Here is a 19,520-nt window from a genome sequence, read left to right as displayed (position 1 = left end):
GCAGAAGTAAACAAGATGTCCAACAACCAGGGAGGGTTGGTGCCAAGCAACCAGAGAGTGGGTGGGGCTGGCCTCCCTCAGCCATTGCAGAGCCCTAAGAACAAACATGTCCACAACTAGAAGATAAAAATACCCGCTGGCCCCAAAGACATCACATTGTACAGAATTAAATGAAAAGATGATGAAATTACAGGTAACAATTGTAGAAAGAAGCCAGAGGAAAAAAGTTTTACAGAAATACCGCTCCTCAGTTAAAATCACCTTTTCTCCATAAATGCTGGCCCCAATATACCTGTTCCAGATCTAACAGGAATGGCATTCATTATTCTGCATTTCCCAGGCCATTTGATAAAACCTAGCTGTGGCAGTTAATTACCAAAATCATTTTCAAGATCACTGAGGACTTATGTCTCTGAAACTCTAAGGAACCTATTTGAAGCTTTCCTATGCCGTTACTTTCCTGCAAAGCTAGACTACTACCAAACAAAGAGGAGATTCAAGTGTACGAGAGGCTGCACTGAAAGGCATCAGAGAAAACAACAAGCTGGGTGTCGTAGGTGTCACTATCAGTAAGGCCCAGGGCCAGAGAGAGCTCCACAGGTCAAGTCCTCCTCCTTTCTGGTACCCCCTGGTGACAGAGGTGAACTTCAAACCCATGATGCGTTTGTAACTCTGACAAGCCCAGGTCTGAAGCAGATACTGTTACTCTGACTCCATTCCTTCCACTGCCAGTGAAAGGTCTCTCAAAAAAACAGAACTTGACAGCAGCACATTGTACATGTACACATTCTTCTATCATGAGCAGAAATGGCAGACAGACACTGGATCCTACCACCACCAATAATGGGCTCATTCACTTACAAGAATACACAAGGGGGATGAGGATACCTCTGGGGATAACAAAGAAGCCATGGAATTATAGAAATGTGACAAGATGGGACAGAAAATTAACTTGCTTTCAGGGCTCAGGCCATTATCTTAGAAAAAAAGGCTAAGAGAAAATGAGGTTTACCCAGAAGTTATGACAATGTTTGAGTCCTGGGTTTTCTGCTAAGTGGACTGAACTCCAATCACCACACACTTCCTTATAAATATCTCACTATGAAGATTAAAAGAGAAAGATTCCCATACTCAACCTCAAGCATATGGAAAAGGAACAATTATTGTTGGCTACGATGTACAACATTTACAGAGTTTTCCAAATAGATCAACAATAAAAGTGATGAAAGAGGGGCCTCCCTGGTGGCGCAGTGGTTAAGAGTCCGCCTGCCGATGCAGGGGATACGGGTTCGTGCCCCGGTCTGGGAGGATCCCATATGCCGCGGAGTGGCTGGGCCCGTGAGCCATGGCCGCTGAGCCTGCGCATCCGGAGCCTGTGCTCCACAACAGGAGAGGCCACAACTGTGAGAGGCCCGCATACCGCAAAAAGAAAAAAAAAAAAAAAAAAAAGTGATGAAAGAAAAATAGTGCAAACATATAGAATCATTATTATCTCTAGAGATTCAGTTTTATCCTGGTTTCCAATAAAAGAGAAAGTTTCAAAAATTACTGCTGATATATTTATTGTAACTAAACAGCTGTGTTGTCATGGCATCTTTAAGGATACATATTTCTGATTTCTAGGTTTCTATATCCTAAGTAGAGTTTTTACACTACCAACTCACAGAAAAACTGAGTAAGACTAGTTTATGGTCTTTGAACTTTAATGTATCGGGTTAAATCATTATATTAGTATGTATTCCCATAGTAGGAGTGAATGAAAATAATATGAGTAAATTTCATTGTGCAGAAACACGTGGCATTCAAAGACAAAAAATCATTAGATTATTACTATTATTACATTATTAGCTAGTTTCAAACAATTCCAGCCATTTGTATGGGTCAGCAGAAGTCTAGGAATTCAGATCCAGGCATTTTGCTAAACTTACCCGTGCTATATAATTCCTTAAAAAAATCTTGATTAAAAAAAAAAAGAAGCTGGTAGAGCATCCCTCAGAGTAATTTACAACTTCAGGTTGGAGCACAATATTTCTAAGTCTGCTTAGTAAAGTTAACTAACTTTCCCAGAATTAAAAAGCTAGGGCTTCAATTCTACCTGATCTATCAATCCTGAGATGAAACCCCCCCACCACATTTATCACTCCTCTGAAATTGGAATACATGTTAAAATTGCTTTAGACCAGGTGTTATGGGGCATAGCAGTCACTGACTGCACATATGTGAACATGGCTGTTATCCCTGGAAGCATGACTGTAACCCCTGGCCTTTTAAATCAACAAACCATTTAGCACCATTTCAGAAAGGAATGTGAGTCTTGGCTGTTGTCTGATAACTTCCCCAGTGATCCTTCTGGTAAGACCAAAAAGCACCGGCACCAAACTTGTCGCAGCTTGGAAAAAGTCTCAGAGACAACAGTGGAGCTCTTTTTAAAGAAATGAAGCACCACCCATGCTCTTGATGGCACAAAGGACAATATTACATGAAACCACACATACAATGATGACTCTGAATCAAGAAGTAATCCAGAAGAATTGGACTGTGAGTATGAAAAAGTTTTAGGAAGAGCTAAAAAAAAAATTTAGAAATAAGAAATTTATTTCACTTACATTTTCCTTTGTATGTATTTACAAAAGCAGTATGATTAAAATCTGTATCTAAGTAAGCCTGAAAGAGCTCTTTCAATAAGTATAAAATAAAAATTCTAAGTGATAGTAAGCATTGTGTCAGTTTGTCATTTTTTCTTTTTTTTTGTGCTACATAAATAATGGTGCATCTTATAATTGATGGTATCATAGATATGATGAAATACAGGTTTGTTTGTTTTCCAACTTCCACCTTCTATTCCAAAAACCACAGCTAAAGCCTTTGTCACTTCACACCAATATGTCGCTGTCAACTAACTCGTTTCACAATTAAAGTTAAAAACCACTTAAAAACAAAATCAGCTGGTCTGCCTACCAATCTCTCCTCCCCCAATTCATCCTCTATACTGTTGCCATTTAAAATTTCTGAAACAATGATAAATTATAATCAATACCATTTACTGAACACTTGCTATGTGTCATGCACTGCATACATTATTCAATTAATTCTCACATAATTATATAAAGAAACTGCCATTATACCCATTTTGCAGATAAGAAAATTATATAGCTAGTATATAGGAATATATACTATTCATATATAGTATTTCCCCAAATTATATAGCTAGTATATAGGAATATAGCAGAAATTTATATAGCTAGTATATAGGAACATAGCAGAAAATCAAACTAATTTTTATATAGCTTCAAAGCCTGTATGTTCAGCCACTTCACTATCATTTATCTTTTTTCTCAAAAATACTCCTACAGTTCCCCACTTCTAATAGGATGAAGTCCAAACTTCTCAGTCTTGCATTTCAACTTCTCAGTCTTGCATTTCTGATCATTCCCTACTTTCCCAATACTCTCCACCAGGGCCACCACCTACAGCCGTGCATGCCCAGCTCTGAGAACTATGTGAATACCACCCTCCTCAGTTCCCAGCGCATAACCCAGAGTCCTACTGGGCAGCTTTGCTCACCATCCTCCCACTTTAGCTGGCCATCCTCCTCACTAACTTTTGCATCTAGCAAGTTCTTTTCTGTCTCTGGGTCTTTAATTCTGCTTCTTATCCAAATATTATCCATCTTTCAAGGCCCAACTCAACTTCCACTTTCTCTGAGAAAACTTCCCAAGTGTTCTTGCCATAATTCTCTTACTCCTTTAAACTCCTACAGATTCAAATAATCATGTGTCACTTACATTGTTATTTCCAGGCTACACTGTACACAACTAGTGTTATGAAATCACTGAGCACAGGAACCAGGCCTTTTGTTTATTTTTAAAATATATATTATGAAACAGTTCACATATTCAGACATGTACAGATAATACATTAACAAACATCCTCATAATTAACAGAGATGAGAGCATTTAGGGTGTTTACAGGAGCCATTAGAGTTCTGGGCATAGAACGCGCTTGTTGAGGATTTAGGAATTGGCTGCTACAACCATAAGGTCAATGGGCCTTTAGTGAGGTTGCAAAAACAGTCCCAGACAAGATATCATAATTCTTTTGCATACTCAAAGCTTTTCTGGATAAAAGAGGAATCTTCAGGAAGGTGTCAAAAAAGATTTTAAAAATTTTTTACCTATGAGCCCCTCTGAGATTAAAAATATATTGTCGGGGCTTCCCTGGTGGCGCAGTGGTTGAGAGTCTGCCTGCCAATGCAGGGGATAGGGGTTCGAGCCCTGGTCTGGGAAGATCCCACATGCCGCGGAGCAACTAGCCCCGTGAGCCACAAATACTGAGCCTGCGCGTCTGGAGCCTGTGCTCCGCAACGAGAGGCCGCGATAGTGAGAGGCCCGTGCACAGCGATGAGGAGTGGCCCCCACTTGCCGCAACTAGAGAGAGCCCTCACACAGAAACGAAGAGCCAACACAGCCATAAATAAATAAATAAATAAATAAAAATTAAAAAAATATATATATATTGTCATCTGAGGTATATAACAAAGAGATGCTCAAGTGCAAAGCTGCCTTCAGACCTGTGATCCTGAAGCATGCCTGGCACAGAGCCAGGCCACAGGCTGTGGCCCATGAAATCTGTTGGCTTCATTCTATTCTCTCTTCAGTCCCAATGTCAGCCTCTTCCCTCTCCTGCCTCAGTCCAGATCTCAAGTTTTCCCCTTGCCTCCTGGATCCCTAGTTTTGAAGCTTGAAACCTCAAAGGACTTAGATGGATGGAATCCTTATCTTGTACTTTGTATCTAACAGTGTTAGTTATTTGTTGAATAAGTTAATAAACAAACAATAGGGCTTTTCCTTTACTACTTTTTAAATATGCTTCCACATTTCATGTAACTGAAGCCATTTTTTAAAAACCTATCTAAATAAGTGAATGACTTAGAACAAGAAATCACGAGAGTATTGGAAAGGTGGAATTAAACAAAGGCAGAAGGATGACTTCAAAGAAGCTGGTGATAACCCCAGAGCTACCTCTTGCTTCTGTGACTGTGACTAATTTCTGTACCTTAGAACTAGTTAGTCATACCCAGAGTATCCCCATCTAAATGCTATGGATTATTGACTCTGAGGAAAGCGCTCCACCTTCAGAAACTCCCATGGTTCTTCTGAAAAAAGATGGAAATTCTCTCTGTCCCTCAATAAAATTTTTCTAGGCCTATTCTACAAAGCTCTTAAAAGTATGTGATAAGGCAGTAAGCCACCAAGACAATGTCCTTAGGGCACAGCAACTTTAAAATCTACCATTTGCCAATGCCTTTCATGCCAGTTCTCTGTAAACATTACATATAGGGGAATGATAATAAACTTTAATCAATTTCTACTGCTCCCCAGTGAAGTTGGTATTATCCTTATTTCACACCTGAGGACACTGAGCCACATATAGGAAAAATCAATGTGGGAAACCACTCAAGAAATCAAAGCCTAAACAGAGTTTTCACAAAAGGTAAGTTTTTAGCTACATATGCCCACTCCAGTTAACATCAACCCATGGGCAGGATTGAATTAGCCTGTCTAAATGTTGATAACTCTATGTTTTACTATGGGAGCCACACCTTCATTCACTAAGAATGATACTCAAAAAGACCAAAACATTCAATGGAATTATTCTGGAGGTCTTTTAACTTGCTTTGTTTCAAAGAGCAGAGGCTTAAAAAAACAAAAGTTTTAAACTGCAGAGGACATTAGATCTGAAGGTAGTAGATCTCAAGCAACTTAGAGAAATCTTGAGTTTCTAGGTTAAGGAACTCTCATTCTCCATCATAATCAAAGGCCCTTTCTGAGAGTTTGCCTAATTTTAAGTTATTTCACTACCCCCATGTTACATATATAGACATGGCATATGTAATCTCTGAACCAGTAGCTTCTCCATCCAAAAAATATTTATTATTCATTTGTATGCTAGGTACTGTGCTAAGGAAAGAGCTGGGGACAAAATGGTAAGCAAAGTTATCAGTCACAGTGCCCCATTGTTGTATATATTCCAATCTAGTGGAGAAGACAAACGCAAAAATAATCACAAAAACAAATGTGTAATTACAAACTGGGACAAGTACTATAAAAGATGACACAATCTAACTTAATAGGTCTTTATTTCTCAAGATCTCAATTTCGATCCAATGCAGGATCAGAATTTAGAAGCCAAATCTGCATTCTGAATTTCTGAGTGCTGCCAAACGTTTAGGATGCTTCATTCATTCAACAAATATCACTGAGCAACTGTTCATGGCAGGCACAGTGCTTGGCACTGGGAGCATAACGGAGAATAAAGTCGATCCAGTCCCTGCCATCTTAAGAGCTCACAATCTAGCTGGGGACAGACATTAATCAAATAATCACCAAATCAGTAAATAATAAAGCATCTATAATAAGTGCTCAGAGGCGCTGTGAGAGTCTTGGATAGAACAAGGGGCTTTAATCTGCACAGGGAGGTCAGAAAGGCTTCACAGAGGAAGTGTCAACTGAGATGAGTTCTTAAATATGAGTCAAGGTTAATAAGGTGAAGAAGGAGGTAAGAGAGGGCAAATCAGAGGGAAGAGCATACACAACAGCTTTGTGGAGGGATAAAGCAAGGAAGTGAACAAAGACTGTGGCTGGAGTAGAGAGAGAAGCTGAGGGATGGGGCAAGATGAGGCTAGAGACAGGTGGGAGTCAAGCAGAGGGCTCCTGCCACCGAAAAGGGAACTGGATGGACACCAAGATTGGTAGCTAGGGTCGTGGCAATGGAAACGGAGAAAGTGGGCCAATTTCAGAGATATTTAGGAAATGAATGGAGAACAAAGTAATAGATGGGATGTGGGGTGGAGGAGAGGGAAGTGCCAAAATGGCTCTAGGTTTCTGCCTTGCGTAACTGGATGAGGAGGACAGATATTGGAAACAGACATTAATTTCTTTGGTTGGGGAGGAGAAGACTTTAGTTTTGCTGAACTTGAGATGCTATTAAAATACCCAGGAGGAGATTTTTCTCTTTCCTATTCTCTTTCAGTCGGCCTTTTGAAAGTATTTTTGATAATGTCTGTTTTGTGTTATTTGCATCTTCAATATATATGGAAATAACTTTCTTCCTTAAAAACTACATACAAACATATGCACATATAGATGAAGTTTCTCTCTCTTACTTCCTACTATCTTTCGCCTCATCACTTACTCACCCCCAAGGTTCTCTGGCCTCTTCTCTTGGTTCTGCAGATCTGACCAGGAGGAGGGAAAGGGAAAGTGACCTTTGCTGTTCAGTGGCACCAGAATAATGACCGTTATACTGCCTCTTTCCCTCCCCAGAAAGAAGCTAGCAGTAGCTATAGTGGGTGCTTGCTTATAACAACCATACTGACCTTTCACAGAACTGGGAAGAACTGGAAGGTATCTTTGGGGGAAAGACTAACTCTTCAGAAATTGGGGAGTCTTGGGCAAATCACTTAACCTCTCTGAGCTAGTATTCTCATCTGTAAAATAAATACCTACATCTCAGGGTTCCTGTCAGGACTACTGAGAATATAAATCTGCTATACTATACAAATGTTAGTTACAACAATCCTCTGCACTCAGCAATTTCATAAACATGTAGAAAATGCAGATTTACTTTTAAAGTAGGATCAAATTATGTATGGTTCTATAACCTGTTTTCTTCACTTAATAATTCATCATCAGCATCTGAAAATATTAGAAAGATCTATGTCATCATGCTTAAAGGCAGTGTAGCAGTCCTATCTATGGATGAGCCATCGATTTATCTGACCAACCCCTTATCTTTGAACTTTTAGGTTATTCTCAATTTTTAAAAAAATACTATAAATAGTACAGTGACTGATATCTTTGCTCATTTTAATCAATTATTTTCTTAGGAGAAAATTTCAAAAGGAAACTGGATTAAAAAGTGTACACTGGGGGCACTTTTTATACCAGTTGCCAAAATGCCCTACAGAAAATTACACCAATTTACATTGCCTGTTTGATATGCCAACACTGCAAGTTATATGTCTTTTTCATGTTTGCCAACATGAGCCATGTAAAATGACTTTTTGTTTTAATTCTCATTTCTTTGAAAATTTCTGTGGTTGTTAAACATTTGTAGTTTCTCCTTTTGTTTATGTTCTTTTCTCTTTTGTCTTTGGGTATTTTAAAAAATATAATTTTTAAATGAAAAAATTTAAATATACAGAAAGGTGGAAAGAACAGTAAAATAAATGTCTGTACATCCACCACTTAGATTCAATAGTTGTACATTTTGGCATAATTACTTTATCTGCCATCTATACACACACACATTTTTTGGGCTAACCACTTAAAGAATAGACTTTGCAACACCTTTTAAAAATATACATTTTAGGGCTTCCCTGGTGGCGCAGTGGTTGAGAGTCCGCCTGCCGATGCAGGGGACACGGGTTCGTGCCCCGGTCCAGGAGGATCCCACATGCTGCAGAGCGGCTGGGCCCGTGAGCCATGGCCGCTGAGCCTGCGTGTCCGGAGCCTGTGCTCCGCAACGGGAGAGGCCACAGCAGTGAGAGGCCTGCGTACCGCAAAAAAAAAAAAAAAAAAAAAAAAAAAAAAAAAATATATATATATATATATATATATATATATATATATATATATATATAATTTATTTATTTAGCTGCGCCAGATCTTAGTTGAGGCATGCAGGATCTAGTTCCCTGACCAGGGATTGAACCTGGACCCCGTGCATTGGGAGCTCGGAGTCCTTTAACCACTGGACCATCAGGGAAGTCCCAACACTTCTTAATATTTCAACATGCATCTTGGAAAAATAAGGGCATTCTCATATACAACTACAATACAATTATCACAACCTGCAAAAATAACATACTTCCTTAATATCATCTTCTAATATCTAACCCATATTCAAACATATCTTTGGATCTTTTTATTCATTAATCTGTTCATATTTTTATTGATTTTTGAGAGCTCTTTATATACTAAGAATGTTAATCATTAGTTCACTCCTTACTGTGTGACCCTGGACAGAATACTTAAGCTCTTAAACCTTCAATTTCTACATCTGTAAAGCACAGATAATAACAGATATATATACATCATAGGGTTGCTGTAATGATTAAGTAAAAATCATAAAGTGCTTAGCAGAAACAGGCACACTGTAAACACTCAGTAAATTGTAGTTGTTGTTATTTTGAAATTTTTTTTTCCAGTTTGTTGTTTTTGTTTTTGTTTACAGTGGCTTGCCATACATCCCAACTGTGGGCAAGGAGGTAATATGGGCAGAACACAGTATGGAGAAATAAATAAAACCCTGGAAAATATAAGAGAAACCTCAACACCACCTATTAAAAGACCCAGTAGGGACTTCCCGGGTGGCAGAGTGGTTAAGAATCCGCCTGCCAATGCAGGGGACACAGGTTCAATCCCTGGTCCGGGAAGATCCCACATGCCGCGGAGCAACTAAGCCCGGGTGCCACAACTACCGAAGCCCACACACCCTAGAGCCCGTGCTCTGCAACAAGAGGAGCCACTACAATCAGAAGCCTGCGCACCACAGCGAAGAGTAGCCCCTGCTCGCCGCAACTAGAGAAAGCCTGTGCAGAGCAACGAAGACGCAACGCAGCCAAATAAATAAATAAGTTAAAAAAAAAAAAAAGGCCCAGTAAAGTTTTCAATCCCCCTTTGACAAATTTGTAAAATAACTGACAATCTTGAATCTGAAATCCATATTCCAAAGATGAATGGCCCTATTGAATTTTAATTTTCCAGAGTTCCCAGCAGCCTCCAGAAAGAAGAGCAAGAAGGAAGATTAATGATGGCTTCAGGTAGGAGGACAAAATGCAAATACCAAAATTTTAATAATATTTAATGAGATAATACATGCAAAGTGCTTATAACTTATAACCTAGAACACAGCATTCAATAAATATTAGACGTTATTACATAATCCAAACCATTTCTTTTACTGTTGTTAATATGAGATTATGTGGAATACACTGCATAATTGATTATGGTAAACATGAGCTCTGATTCTTTAATACCACCCTGTGTACTGGTATATATATATAAGATTAAAGAGTATTCTGTACTTTGAGGGTTTAACAGAAGTCACCCCAAATAACCAGGAGCGTAGTGTCCCTCTGAAGGATACGGTTTAATTACTTTTTCAGTTTTGTACATGTTTATTATCCTACTGAGGTGTGGATATATTTTTCTTATTTTATTTTCTTATTGAATTATCCACTTAGTTAGGATTTTTAATTTAAAAGAACAAAATTAATGCATATCATTTCCTTACAATGTTCAATCTATTCTTATCTGCAATTATAATTCTTATCTCACTTCTAAGACTGTATATTTTTCTTCATCCTTTTTCTCAATTAGCATGCTAGAAGTTTTTCTATTTCATTGGATTTTTCATAGTACCATTTCTTGAATGTAACAACTCTACTTCTGTTTACAAAATCATTAATTTCTTCCTCATGTTTACTTACTCTATTTCTTTCTTAGACCTATTTTCTTGTTCCCTTTCCAGCTTCTGGCTTTAGATGTAGTTTCTTTTCCTTCCTTCTTGTGTATAAAAAAAAAAAAATCAAGGCAATAAACATTCCTTTGAGCATCAGTGTAGATCATAATTTTTAAAGTTTTTAAAAAATTGTTTTTAAATAGCCTGCAAATTAAGTTGTTTTTTCAAATTTCCATGTGGCTGAAAATTCCTGTCAATCTTTTTTATATTAAGTTCTAAATTTTCTATACTTTGGTCAAAAACATGGCCTATGTAATTTTCTGCATTTTACAATTTATTAAGGTTTTCTTTGGGGCCTAATAATAACATATGGTCAATTCTTATAACCCATTCACTTAATTTTTCAAATATGGTATATTCAAAAATATATTTGTAAGGTATCAATGTTAATATATCTATTCTTTATATTAACCTTACTAATTCTATTATTCAGACCTCTATGTTCTTATTTATATTTTTCTTCCTTGATCTGACAAAGATAGCAAAGCCTCCTACTACCACTGTGGCTTCTTTTTATTTTTTTCTCCCATTTCTAAGCTTTTTGATCTACATTCTTTGCTTTAATGTTACTTGAGACATAAACTGCTTATCAACACTAGAAGACCTATGGTTCTCAGTTAATACTCATCTGTCTTGAGAATCTGGCTTTGTCTGATATTAATACTGTGATCCATGATTTATTTTTGTAGGGATTTGTCTGACATACCTTTGCCTGTTATTTTGCTTTTAAAATTTTAACAGCTTTACTGAAATATAATTCATATACCATACATATTAGTTTCCTATGGTTGCCACAAAGTATCACAAACTTGGTGGCTTAAAACAACAGAAATTTGTTCTCTTAGTTTCACAGGCGCAAGCTGTTGGCAGGGCTGGTTGTTCTGGAGGCTCCAAGGGAGAATCCATTTTCTCATCTTGCCTAGCTGCCGTCTAGCACATATTCCTTCGCTCCTGACCCCTTCCCTGCACCCACCCTCTTGCTTCTGCCAACACATCTCCTACTTCTACATCAGTCTCCCTTTGTCTCCCTCTTATATAAAGACACTCTGATTAGATTTACGGCCTACCTGAACAATCCAGGGTAATGTACCCATCTCAAAAATCTTTAACTTAACCACACTGCAAAGTCCTTTTTGCCATATAGTAACACTCAAAGGTTCCAGGGATTTAGATTTGTATATCTTTGGTGGCCATTCATTAATCAGCCTACCACACATACCATACAATTCACCTGTTTAAAGTGTACAATTCACTCTTTTAAATATCTGTAGGGTCATGTAATAAGCATTATCATAATCTATTCCCCCTAAAAGAAACTCCATACCCACTAGCTGTCACTCTCCATTCCTTCATCCCCCCTCTCCAACCTGGCAACCACTAACCTACTTTCTGTCTCTATAGCTTTGACTATTCTGGACACTGCACATAAATGAAATCATACAACATGTGGCCTTTTGTGAATGGATTATTTCACTTAGCACAGTGTTTTCAAGGATCATCCATGCCGTAATATTTATCAGTACTTCATTCCTTTTTATTGTTGAGTAATATTACACTGTATAGGGGGCTTCCCTGGTGGCGCAGTGGTTGAGAATCTGCCTGCTAATGCAGGGGACACGGGTTCGAGCCCTAGTCTGGGAGGATCCCACATGCCACGGAGCAACTAGGCCCCTGAGCCACAAGTACTGAGCCTGCGCGTCTGGAGCCTGTGCTCCGCAACAAGAGAGGCCGCGATAGTGAGAGGCCCGCGCACCGCGATGAAGAGTGGCCCCCGCTTGCCACAACTAGAGAAAGCCCTTGCACAGAAACGAAGACCCAACACAGCAAAAATAAATTAATTAATTAATAAACTCCTACCCGCAACATCTAAAAAAAAAAAAAATTACACTGCATAGATAATACAAGTTTTTTTAATCCATTCATCAGCTGATGGACATTTGGGTTATTTCCACTTTGTGGCTATTATGAATAATGTTGCTATGAACACTGTGTATATGTTTTTGTATGTAAGTTTTGCTGCAATGAACACTGTGTGTATAAGTTTTGTTTTCAGTTCTCTTGGGTAAACTTAGGAGTAGAATTGCTGGGTCATATGTAACTTTGTTTTTAACATTTTGAGAAATTGCCAAAGTTTTCCAAAGCAGCTGCATCATTTTACATTCCCAACAGCAATGTATGGGGCTTCCAATTTCTCGACATCCCAACACTTATTATTGTCCATAATTTTTCCAACACTTATTATTGTCCATCTTTTTTATTATAGTCATCCTAGTAGGTGTGAAGTATTTCACTGTAGTTTTGATTTTCATTTCCCTAATGATTAATGATTATTTATCAAGTGCTCATGTGCTTCCTGGCCATTTCTATATTTTCTTTGGAGAAATATCTATTCAGATTCTTTGCAATTTTAAATTGGGTTAATTGTTTTTTGTTTTTGTTTTTGTTTTGGCCATACTGCGTGGCTTGTGGGATCTTAGTTCCATGACCAGGAATTGAACTCATGCCCCATGCAGTGGAAGCACGGAGTCCTAACCACTGAATCACCAGGGAATTCCAGGTTAACTGTCTTTTCATTGTTGAGTTATAAGAGTTCTTTATATATTCTGGATACAAATTCTGTATCAGATATATAATTTTCAAATATTTTCTCCCATTCTGTGGATTGTATTTTCATTTTCTTGATGGTATAGTTTGCAACTACTTTGAACATTTGTGAGTCACTGTAAGTATGTCACATAAATTGAATAGAATTGGGTTCTGATTTGGGTTGCTGTTGTTCCAATCTAAAAGCAAATCTTTATTTTTAACAACAATATAAATATAGTATTTACATTTATGGTTTATAATAGAATTAATTGGTCTCACTTATATTACTTTGTTCTATACTTTGTGTTTTGTTTTTTTTTAAATTCCTCCCCTTATTTTCTATCTTTTGTGTATAGACTTTTTTTCCTCTTTAGTGGTCTGGAAGACATATTTTGTCTCTAATTCTACTGGCATTTATTCTTTAGCCTATATTTATCAAGTGTCAGTCAACAGAAAAATATCTCCTGCTTTTTCTCAGTTTAGGCTATCATATGACCATTTTTTTCCTGTTTCATAGAGTCTGTAACTTTTTGTATTCTATGGAGGACTCTAACAGTTATCTAACACTTTCTTTTGAATTTTTCAGTGAGTAATTTTCAGAGGTATTTTTCTGAGTCTTCCAGATGAGGCTTTTTCATAGATCACATTATTATTAGTAATAGTAATACTATCTAAAAATTTTAATACTGAAGAAGACATACCCAGATTTCATGTTTGTCAACTACATGAGGGCTGCCTGTCAGGTACTATTTTGCACTAGAAGCCATTTACCATATTCCTCTAAGGAAAGGTCCTAATATGCATCCTATTCTAGGGCCTCAGGAATTTAAAGGAAAACTCAAAACAAAACTCAAAGATGTTAAGAAAGAACCACAACATCTGTGTGTGTGAAAAAAAATACAACAAAATCTCAACTGATTACTAATTCTGAACTCTGGAAATGTCTGTTCAATGTGGGAGATCTAATAAATGTTATTGTAAGCTAATAAATCTTATCCTAGTAAAAATAAAATGCAATTTAAATCTGGACAGATCAACATTCTACAAATGATTCAAAGTTATTTCAGCCAGAAAAAGAGTAGTTCACATAGTATAAATATGCAAGGGTAAAATACTATTTTTATAAAGTTAGCTATGGATAAATATATAATCAAAATATTCAACTATATTTCAAAATTGAAGCAGTGTTAAATCAATTCTTTGAAGAAATACAAGAGATTTAAAATATGCAACTCAGACTTCCCTGGTGGTGCAGTGGTTAAGAATCCGCCTGCCAATGCAGGGGACATGGGTTCAATCCTTGGTCTGGGGAGATCCCACATGCTGTGGAGCAACTAAGCCCATGCGCCACAACTACTAAGCCTGTGCTCTAGAGCCTGCAAGCCACAACTACTGAGCCCGGGTACCACAACTCCTGAAGCCCATGCACCTAGAGCCCGTGCTCTGCAACAAGAGAAGCCACCGCAATGAGAAGCCCGCGCACCACAACGAAGAGTAGCTCCCGCCCGCCGCAACTAGAGAAAGCTCGAGTGCAGCAATGAAGACGCAATGCAGTCAAAGAATTAATTATTTTAAGTTAAAAAAATAAAATAAAATATGCAACTCAGATATCAGTGATCAATAAAATGCTCCCAGGTTTGCCTCATGAAGTTCACATCTTGAGTAAACACCATTTGTTTCTGACATAAATCAGTAATATTCTTACAAAATCTTGCTTTGGTTTCTTAAAGAACACAACGTCAGTTTTTTCCATTGCATCTGATGAGGTAAAATACCCTGTTATGGAAAGCAGAAACAGAAATGATCCTTTTTATTTTGATCTGCATAAAGGAGTTTGAAAACCAGTCCCAACTCCAACCTCTGGATGAAGGGAAGATAGAATAACTATTGTGCTAGACTAAGGATCAAAAAAATGTGAACAACAACCCACAGAAAACAAAGGGTATCTGAGAACACAACTCAAGTTTTCTTACCACATTCTCCAAAGGTGCTGCACCGAACACTTTAAAGACAGGGTTGGGTTTGGAGGGTGAGATACAAAGGACAATAGCTTGTTGTCCCACTCGAGTAGTATATTCATCTAATGTGGCTCGAAGTTTCCTGAATCAGAGAATGAAAAGAAACAAAAACAGTTAAAGAAGATAGAAATTACAGCAATACAGACACAAGATTTACTTTGACTCGGGACAATTTATTCTGATTAGATATGTTTCTTTTACCTGAATTGTGAAAAGGGAGTGTGTGAGGTTTAATATCCTGTTCAGTAGAAATATGTACATACCTTTGTCCTGAAGACCCACGATTAGCTCACTGATATAAGGGTCTACCTCAGGTTTACCTCAGGACACAGCCATGACACAATGCTGAATACAGCGAATATCACACTTCCTGATCTCATCAATACCAAAAGGGTTTTCTCTTACTGCTGCAAAGATAAATGCTGAGATGTCCTCTTATAGACTTTATTATATCAACTCCATGTTTAATGAAGGGGCCTTAAATGACCTGCTTCTAATTTCTTTGACTGATATAATCATTGTTTATGTCTTACTGACATAATTTTATCCAAAAATACTACTTCAAAAATGTTGCCATTTGCAGATTTTCATTGTGATATAAACAATAATTCTTAGTCCCAAAGTATTTTACAAATGAGGATGGAGTAAAAGAGCTTTTTCAAATACATCAACATTGGATGAAATAGAAACACTGTCCTTTCCCTCTGAAATCATGGGAGATTAAAGTTCTACATCCTATAATTCTTCTGGGAACTTGGTCTACCCTTTCAAGGGACTGGTGAGTCATGCCAATTCAAATGAAGCAAAGCCAACATATCACAAGAAAGGTTTCCATCTTCCTCCAAAAGCATGTACTATTGTGTCTATGCCCATTATAGAAAAAATATTTCTATAAATAATACATTCTAATTCCTCCTGCCTGTACTATCATTAAAGGAAATGAAATTTATCATTAAAGGAAAGGAAATTTTTTGGCCCATCTAGTGGTATATAACTTCTTTGCTGAAAGCTACTGTTAAGTACTTTCTGGATTTTCCCTTCAGTTTCTTACTTATGTTCTTAATATAGACTATATTTTCCAGCTTTTGTCACATATCATTTACATGGGCTGGCACTCTGAATTCAACATTCCAGTAAACATCTTAAATATTTGGATATAGTATTTAAAACACTACGAGAAGAAACTTCTGGAACATTTTATAGACTAAATTTCTTATCATATATGAATACATGTTATGCAACCTGTCAAAATATTAAGTCCTCCATGCACCACATATGTGTAATAATCTTTCTTTGCAACCTACAAACTCTTCAGAAGAAATAAAACTGAGCAAAGGACCACATACCGAACAAGAAATTTGGTGGCATTCCTTGAAGGAATGAAGATAGAAAATATATTCACTGTCTCCAATTCCTCTCTTCCCATTCTGTCTTGAAGACACTCCAATCCTTTCACCCTTACTGCTGCTTTGAAAACACTCTTGTCAAGTTCAATCATGACCTCCATGTTGCTAAATCTAATGGTCAATTTGCATCTTACTCAACCTGTCAGCAGCATTTGACAGTGCTGATCACATGCCCTCCTTCTTGAAACACTTTTTGCACTTGGTTTCCAGGATACCACTCTCTTGGTTTTCCTCCTGACTCACTGGTCGTTTCTTAGACTCCTTTGATAATTCCTCTCATTTCTCTAAGGGGTAAAGTGCTTCGGTCCACACTCATTCCCTAGGTGATTTCTTCCAGCCTCATAGTTTCAAATACTACCTATGTGCTTATATCTTCAGCTAAGGTCTCTCCTTTGAATTACAGACTCATATACCCAACTGCTTATTCTGTATCTCCACTTAATGGTTAAGAGGTATCACAAACTTAACGTATCCAAACCAAGTTCCTGATTCTACCCTACCCTCACTCTCACACTTGCTCCTCTTCCAGTAAGTGTCATCTCAGTCCTTCCAGGAATCAGACCAGAAACCCTGAGGTCACCCTTCACTCCTTTTCTTCTCTCACACAGCACATCCAATCCATCAAGGAATCATATTGGGGTTACTTCTGAAATACATCCAGAACCTGACCACCTCTTACTGCCTTTGCTACTGCCACACTGGTTTTAAGACACTGTCATTTCTGGCCCGGATTACTACAATAACCTCCTAATTGGTCTCCCTGCTTCCATTCTTGTACCCCCAGAGACTATTCTCAACACAGTAGCCTGAGTGATACTTTTAAAACATAAGCCAGATCGTATCATTGCTTTGACCAAAAGTCCTCATTGACTTCCTACGTCACTCAGAGTAAGAGTCAAAGCCCTTATGCTGGACCAGAAGACGCCATGGTGTGGCTCTCCACTACTACTCTGACCACGCCTCCTCTCATTCTTTCCCTAGTTGTTCCTCAAACATGTCTAACACATTCCTTCCCACTTCAGAACCTTTGCTCTTACTATTCCCTCTGCCCAAAAAGTTCTTCCCCTAGACATCAACATGGTTGCCCTTATACTTACTTCAGGTCTCTGTTCAAAGGTTGGCTTATGAAAGAAGACCATTCCTACAGAAAAAGAGAAACTACTATATCCCCCCTAATCCCCTAACCTTTCTATTTTCCTTACTCTGCTTTGTTTTCTCCCATAGCACTTTCATCATCTGACATATTACATACCTGTTTATTTTCTTTTTCCCTCCACTAGAATATAAGCTCGTTAAGGGAATTTATTTTGTTAACTGTTATATTCCCAAGGCCTAGAACAATGCCTGGCACATAGCAGGCATATAAGTTTTCTCTGAATGAATTAATGTGATACTATTCATCTGTTAATCATACTTCTAGTTTCATTTATTTATTTTGTAAGAGTACTATAAAGTCTAATTCTGTCATCAAAGAATTTAACTTGGTGTCCCTTGATGAACCTAATAAGGTATAGTCTAACTCTGTCATCCACTCCATAAAGTATTTGAGGAACAGCAACAATATGAGAAAGGAAGCCCTCACCTAAGCAAACGTGTTTGCTGTCTCTTCCGGATAGACGGATTAGACTCAAACACATGAGGCCGTTTCCGTTTCTTTCCTGTTGCCACAGCAGCAGCAGCAGCCATTCCCACAGGACCTGAAATACGAAGGGATGCGCTGAGATTAGGCAGAGCCTGTTAGCTATACAAGGCAGAAAACAATCAGAGGTACAAAAAAGTAGCACTTATTTCCTCATATGTTATCAATAAATACAGATACTCCTGATACCAATATACTTCACTACTGTTCAACATGGATCATTTTTTAGTTTACCATTAAAACTTACAACAAATCTTTTTAAAAAGTAAATGACTTATACTTCCCCACCACACAGCAGCTTGAATTTTACATAATGTGTTTTTTTGTTTTGTTTTGTCAGCATACCCATACTGTTAAGGCAATATTCTCAAAGGTGCTAGATGAAATTGCAGCATTGAAAGGAACAGTTTGCCAAAACAAAAAAGTCACAGATTTCAAATTTCATTTCCATCCCCGTGTCCCTCTATCCATTACTCCAAGAAACTGCCAAGTTAAGGAAGTCAGAGAAAATCACTCATACCTGGAACTCTAATACCACCACACCACATATAAGAGAAATATCTAGAAGGATACCATCTTAATTGGAAAAAAATTTTTTTGATAGATGGTGGGAAGCAGCCGCATAGCACAGGGAGATCAGCTCGGTGCTTTGTGACCACCTAGAGGGGTGGGATAGGGAGGGTGGGAGGGAGGGAGACGCAAGAGGGAAGGGATGTGGGAACAGATGTATATGTATGACTGGATCACTTTGTTATAAAGCAGAAACTAATAAAAAAAAACCTATTTAGGAATATAGAGACAACAGCAATAACCATCCACACATAAGCTGCATGCTTACTCAGTGCTTTTTTTTTTTTGACTCAGTATGCTTTAAGGAAGATTCTACACAAGGGTTGTTTGACTAACACAATTTGAAAGAACTCGATTCAGGTAGTGAATTATCAGTGTCAACAATTCCTTAATTGTCTTGAGGTTTAAAGGATTTTTAAGAAAGTAATGGACTTTTAAATAAGTAATTTTCAGGAAAATATTTAGAAAGATAAATGTCATTGTGCAGGTAATAAAAGAAAAATAAAAGGACCAATGTTCAAGTAGAACTTGAGCACTAAAAACAAACTGAAAAATAAAGACAATTTTATTTTCTAAAAAATAAAAAAATAAAATAGGCCTCCCTATTTTAAATGAAAATTAGGTTTAAGTGCTCAGGTTATCCTGGCATATATGTTCTATAAGTGGCTCAATTAAAATAGGCCTCCCAAAAAAAACGTCATGAAGAACCTAGGGGTAAAACAGGAATAAAGACACAGACCTACTTGAGAATGGACTTGAGGATATGGGCCTCTA

The 19,520-nt window shown here is 37.6% G+C and overlaps 1 protein-coding gene across 11 annotated transcripts in view; it reads right to left on the bottom strand.

Annotated features, from left to right (window-relative positions):
• The window catches only part of NRF1 (nuclear respiratory factor 1), a 127,234-nt gene that overhangs the window by 55,626 nt on the left and 52,088 nt on the right, over positions 1-19,520 (bottom strand). For all 11 annotated transcript variants that reach the window (XM_060108494.1, XM_060108500.1, XM_060108493.1 and 8 more), the window contains 2 exons: positions 18,120-18,234; positions 15,087-15,213 (listed from right to left, as the gene is read on the bottom strand). In XM_060108494.1, the coding sequence (XP_059964477.1) occupies positions 15,087-15,213; positions 18,120-18,234 (242 nt within the window). The remainder of the gene's footprint in view (positions 1-15,086; positions 15,214-18,119; positions 18,235-19,520) is intronic.

Source organism: Mesoplodon densirostris, chromosome 9, assembly GCF_025265405.1.
Source record: "Mesoplodon densirostris isolate mMesDen1 chromosome 9, mMesDen1 primary haplotype, whole genome shotgun sequence".
In the NCBI taxonomy this organism is placed as follows: domain Eukaryota; kingdom Metazoa; phylum Chordata; class Mammalia; order Artiodactyla; family Ziphiidae; genus Mesoplodon; species Mesoplodon densirostris.
Note: the sequence above shows the minus strand (reverse complement) of the source record. Positions and strands in the feature narration are given on the sequence as shown.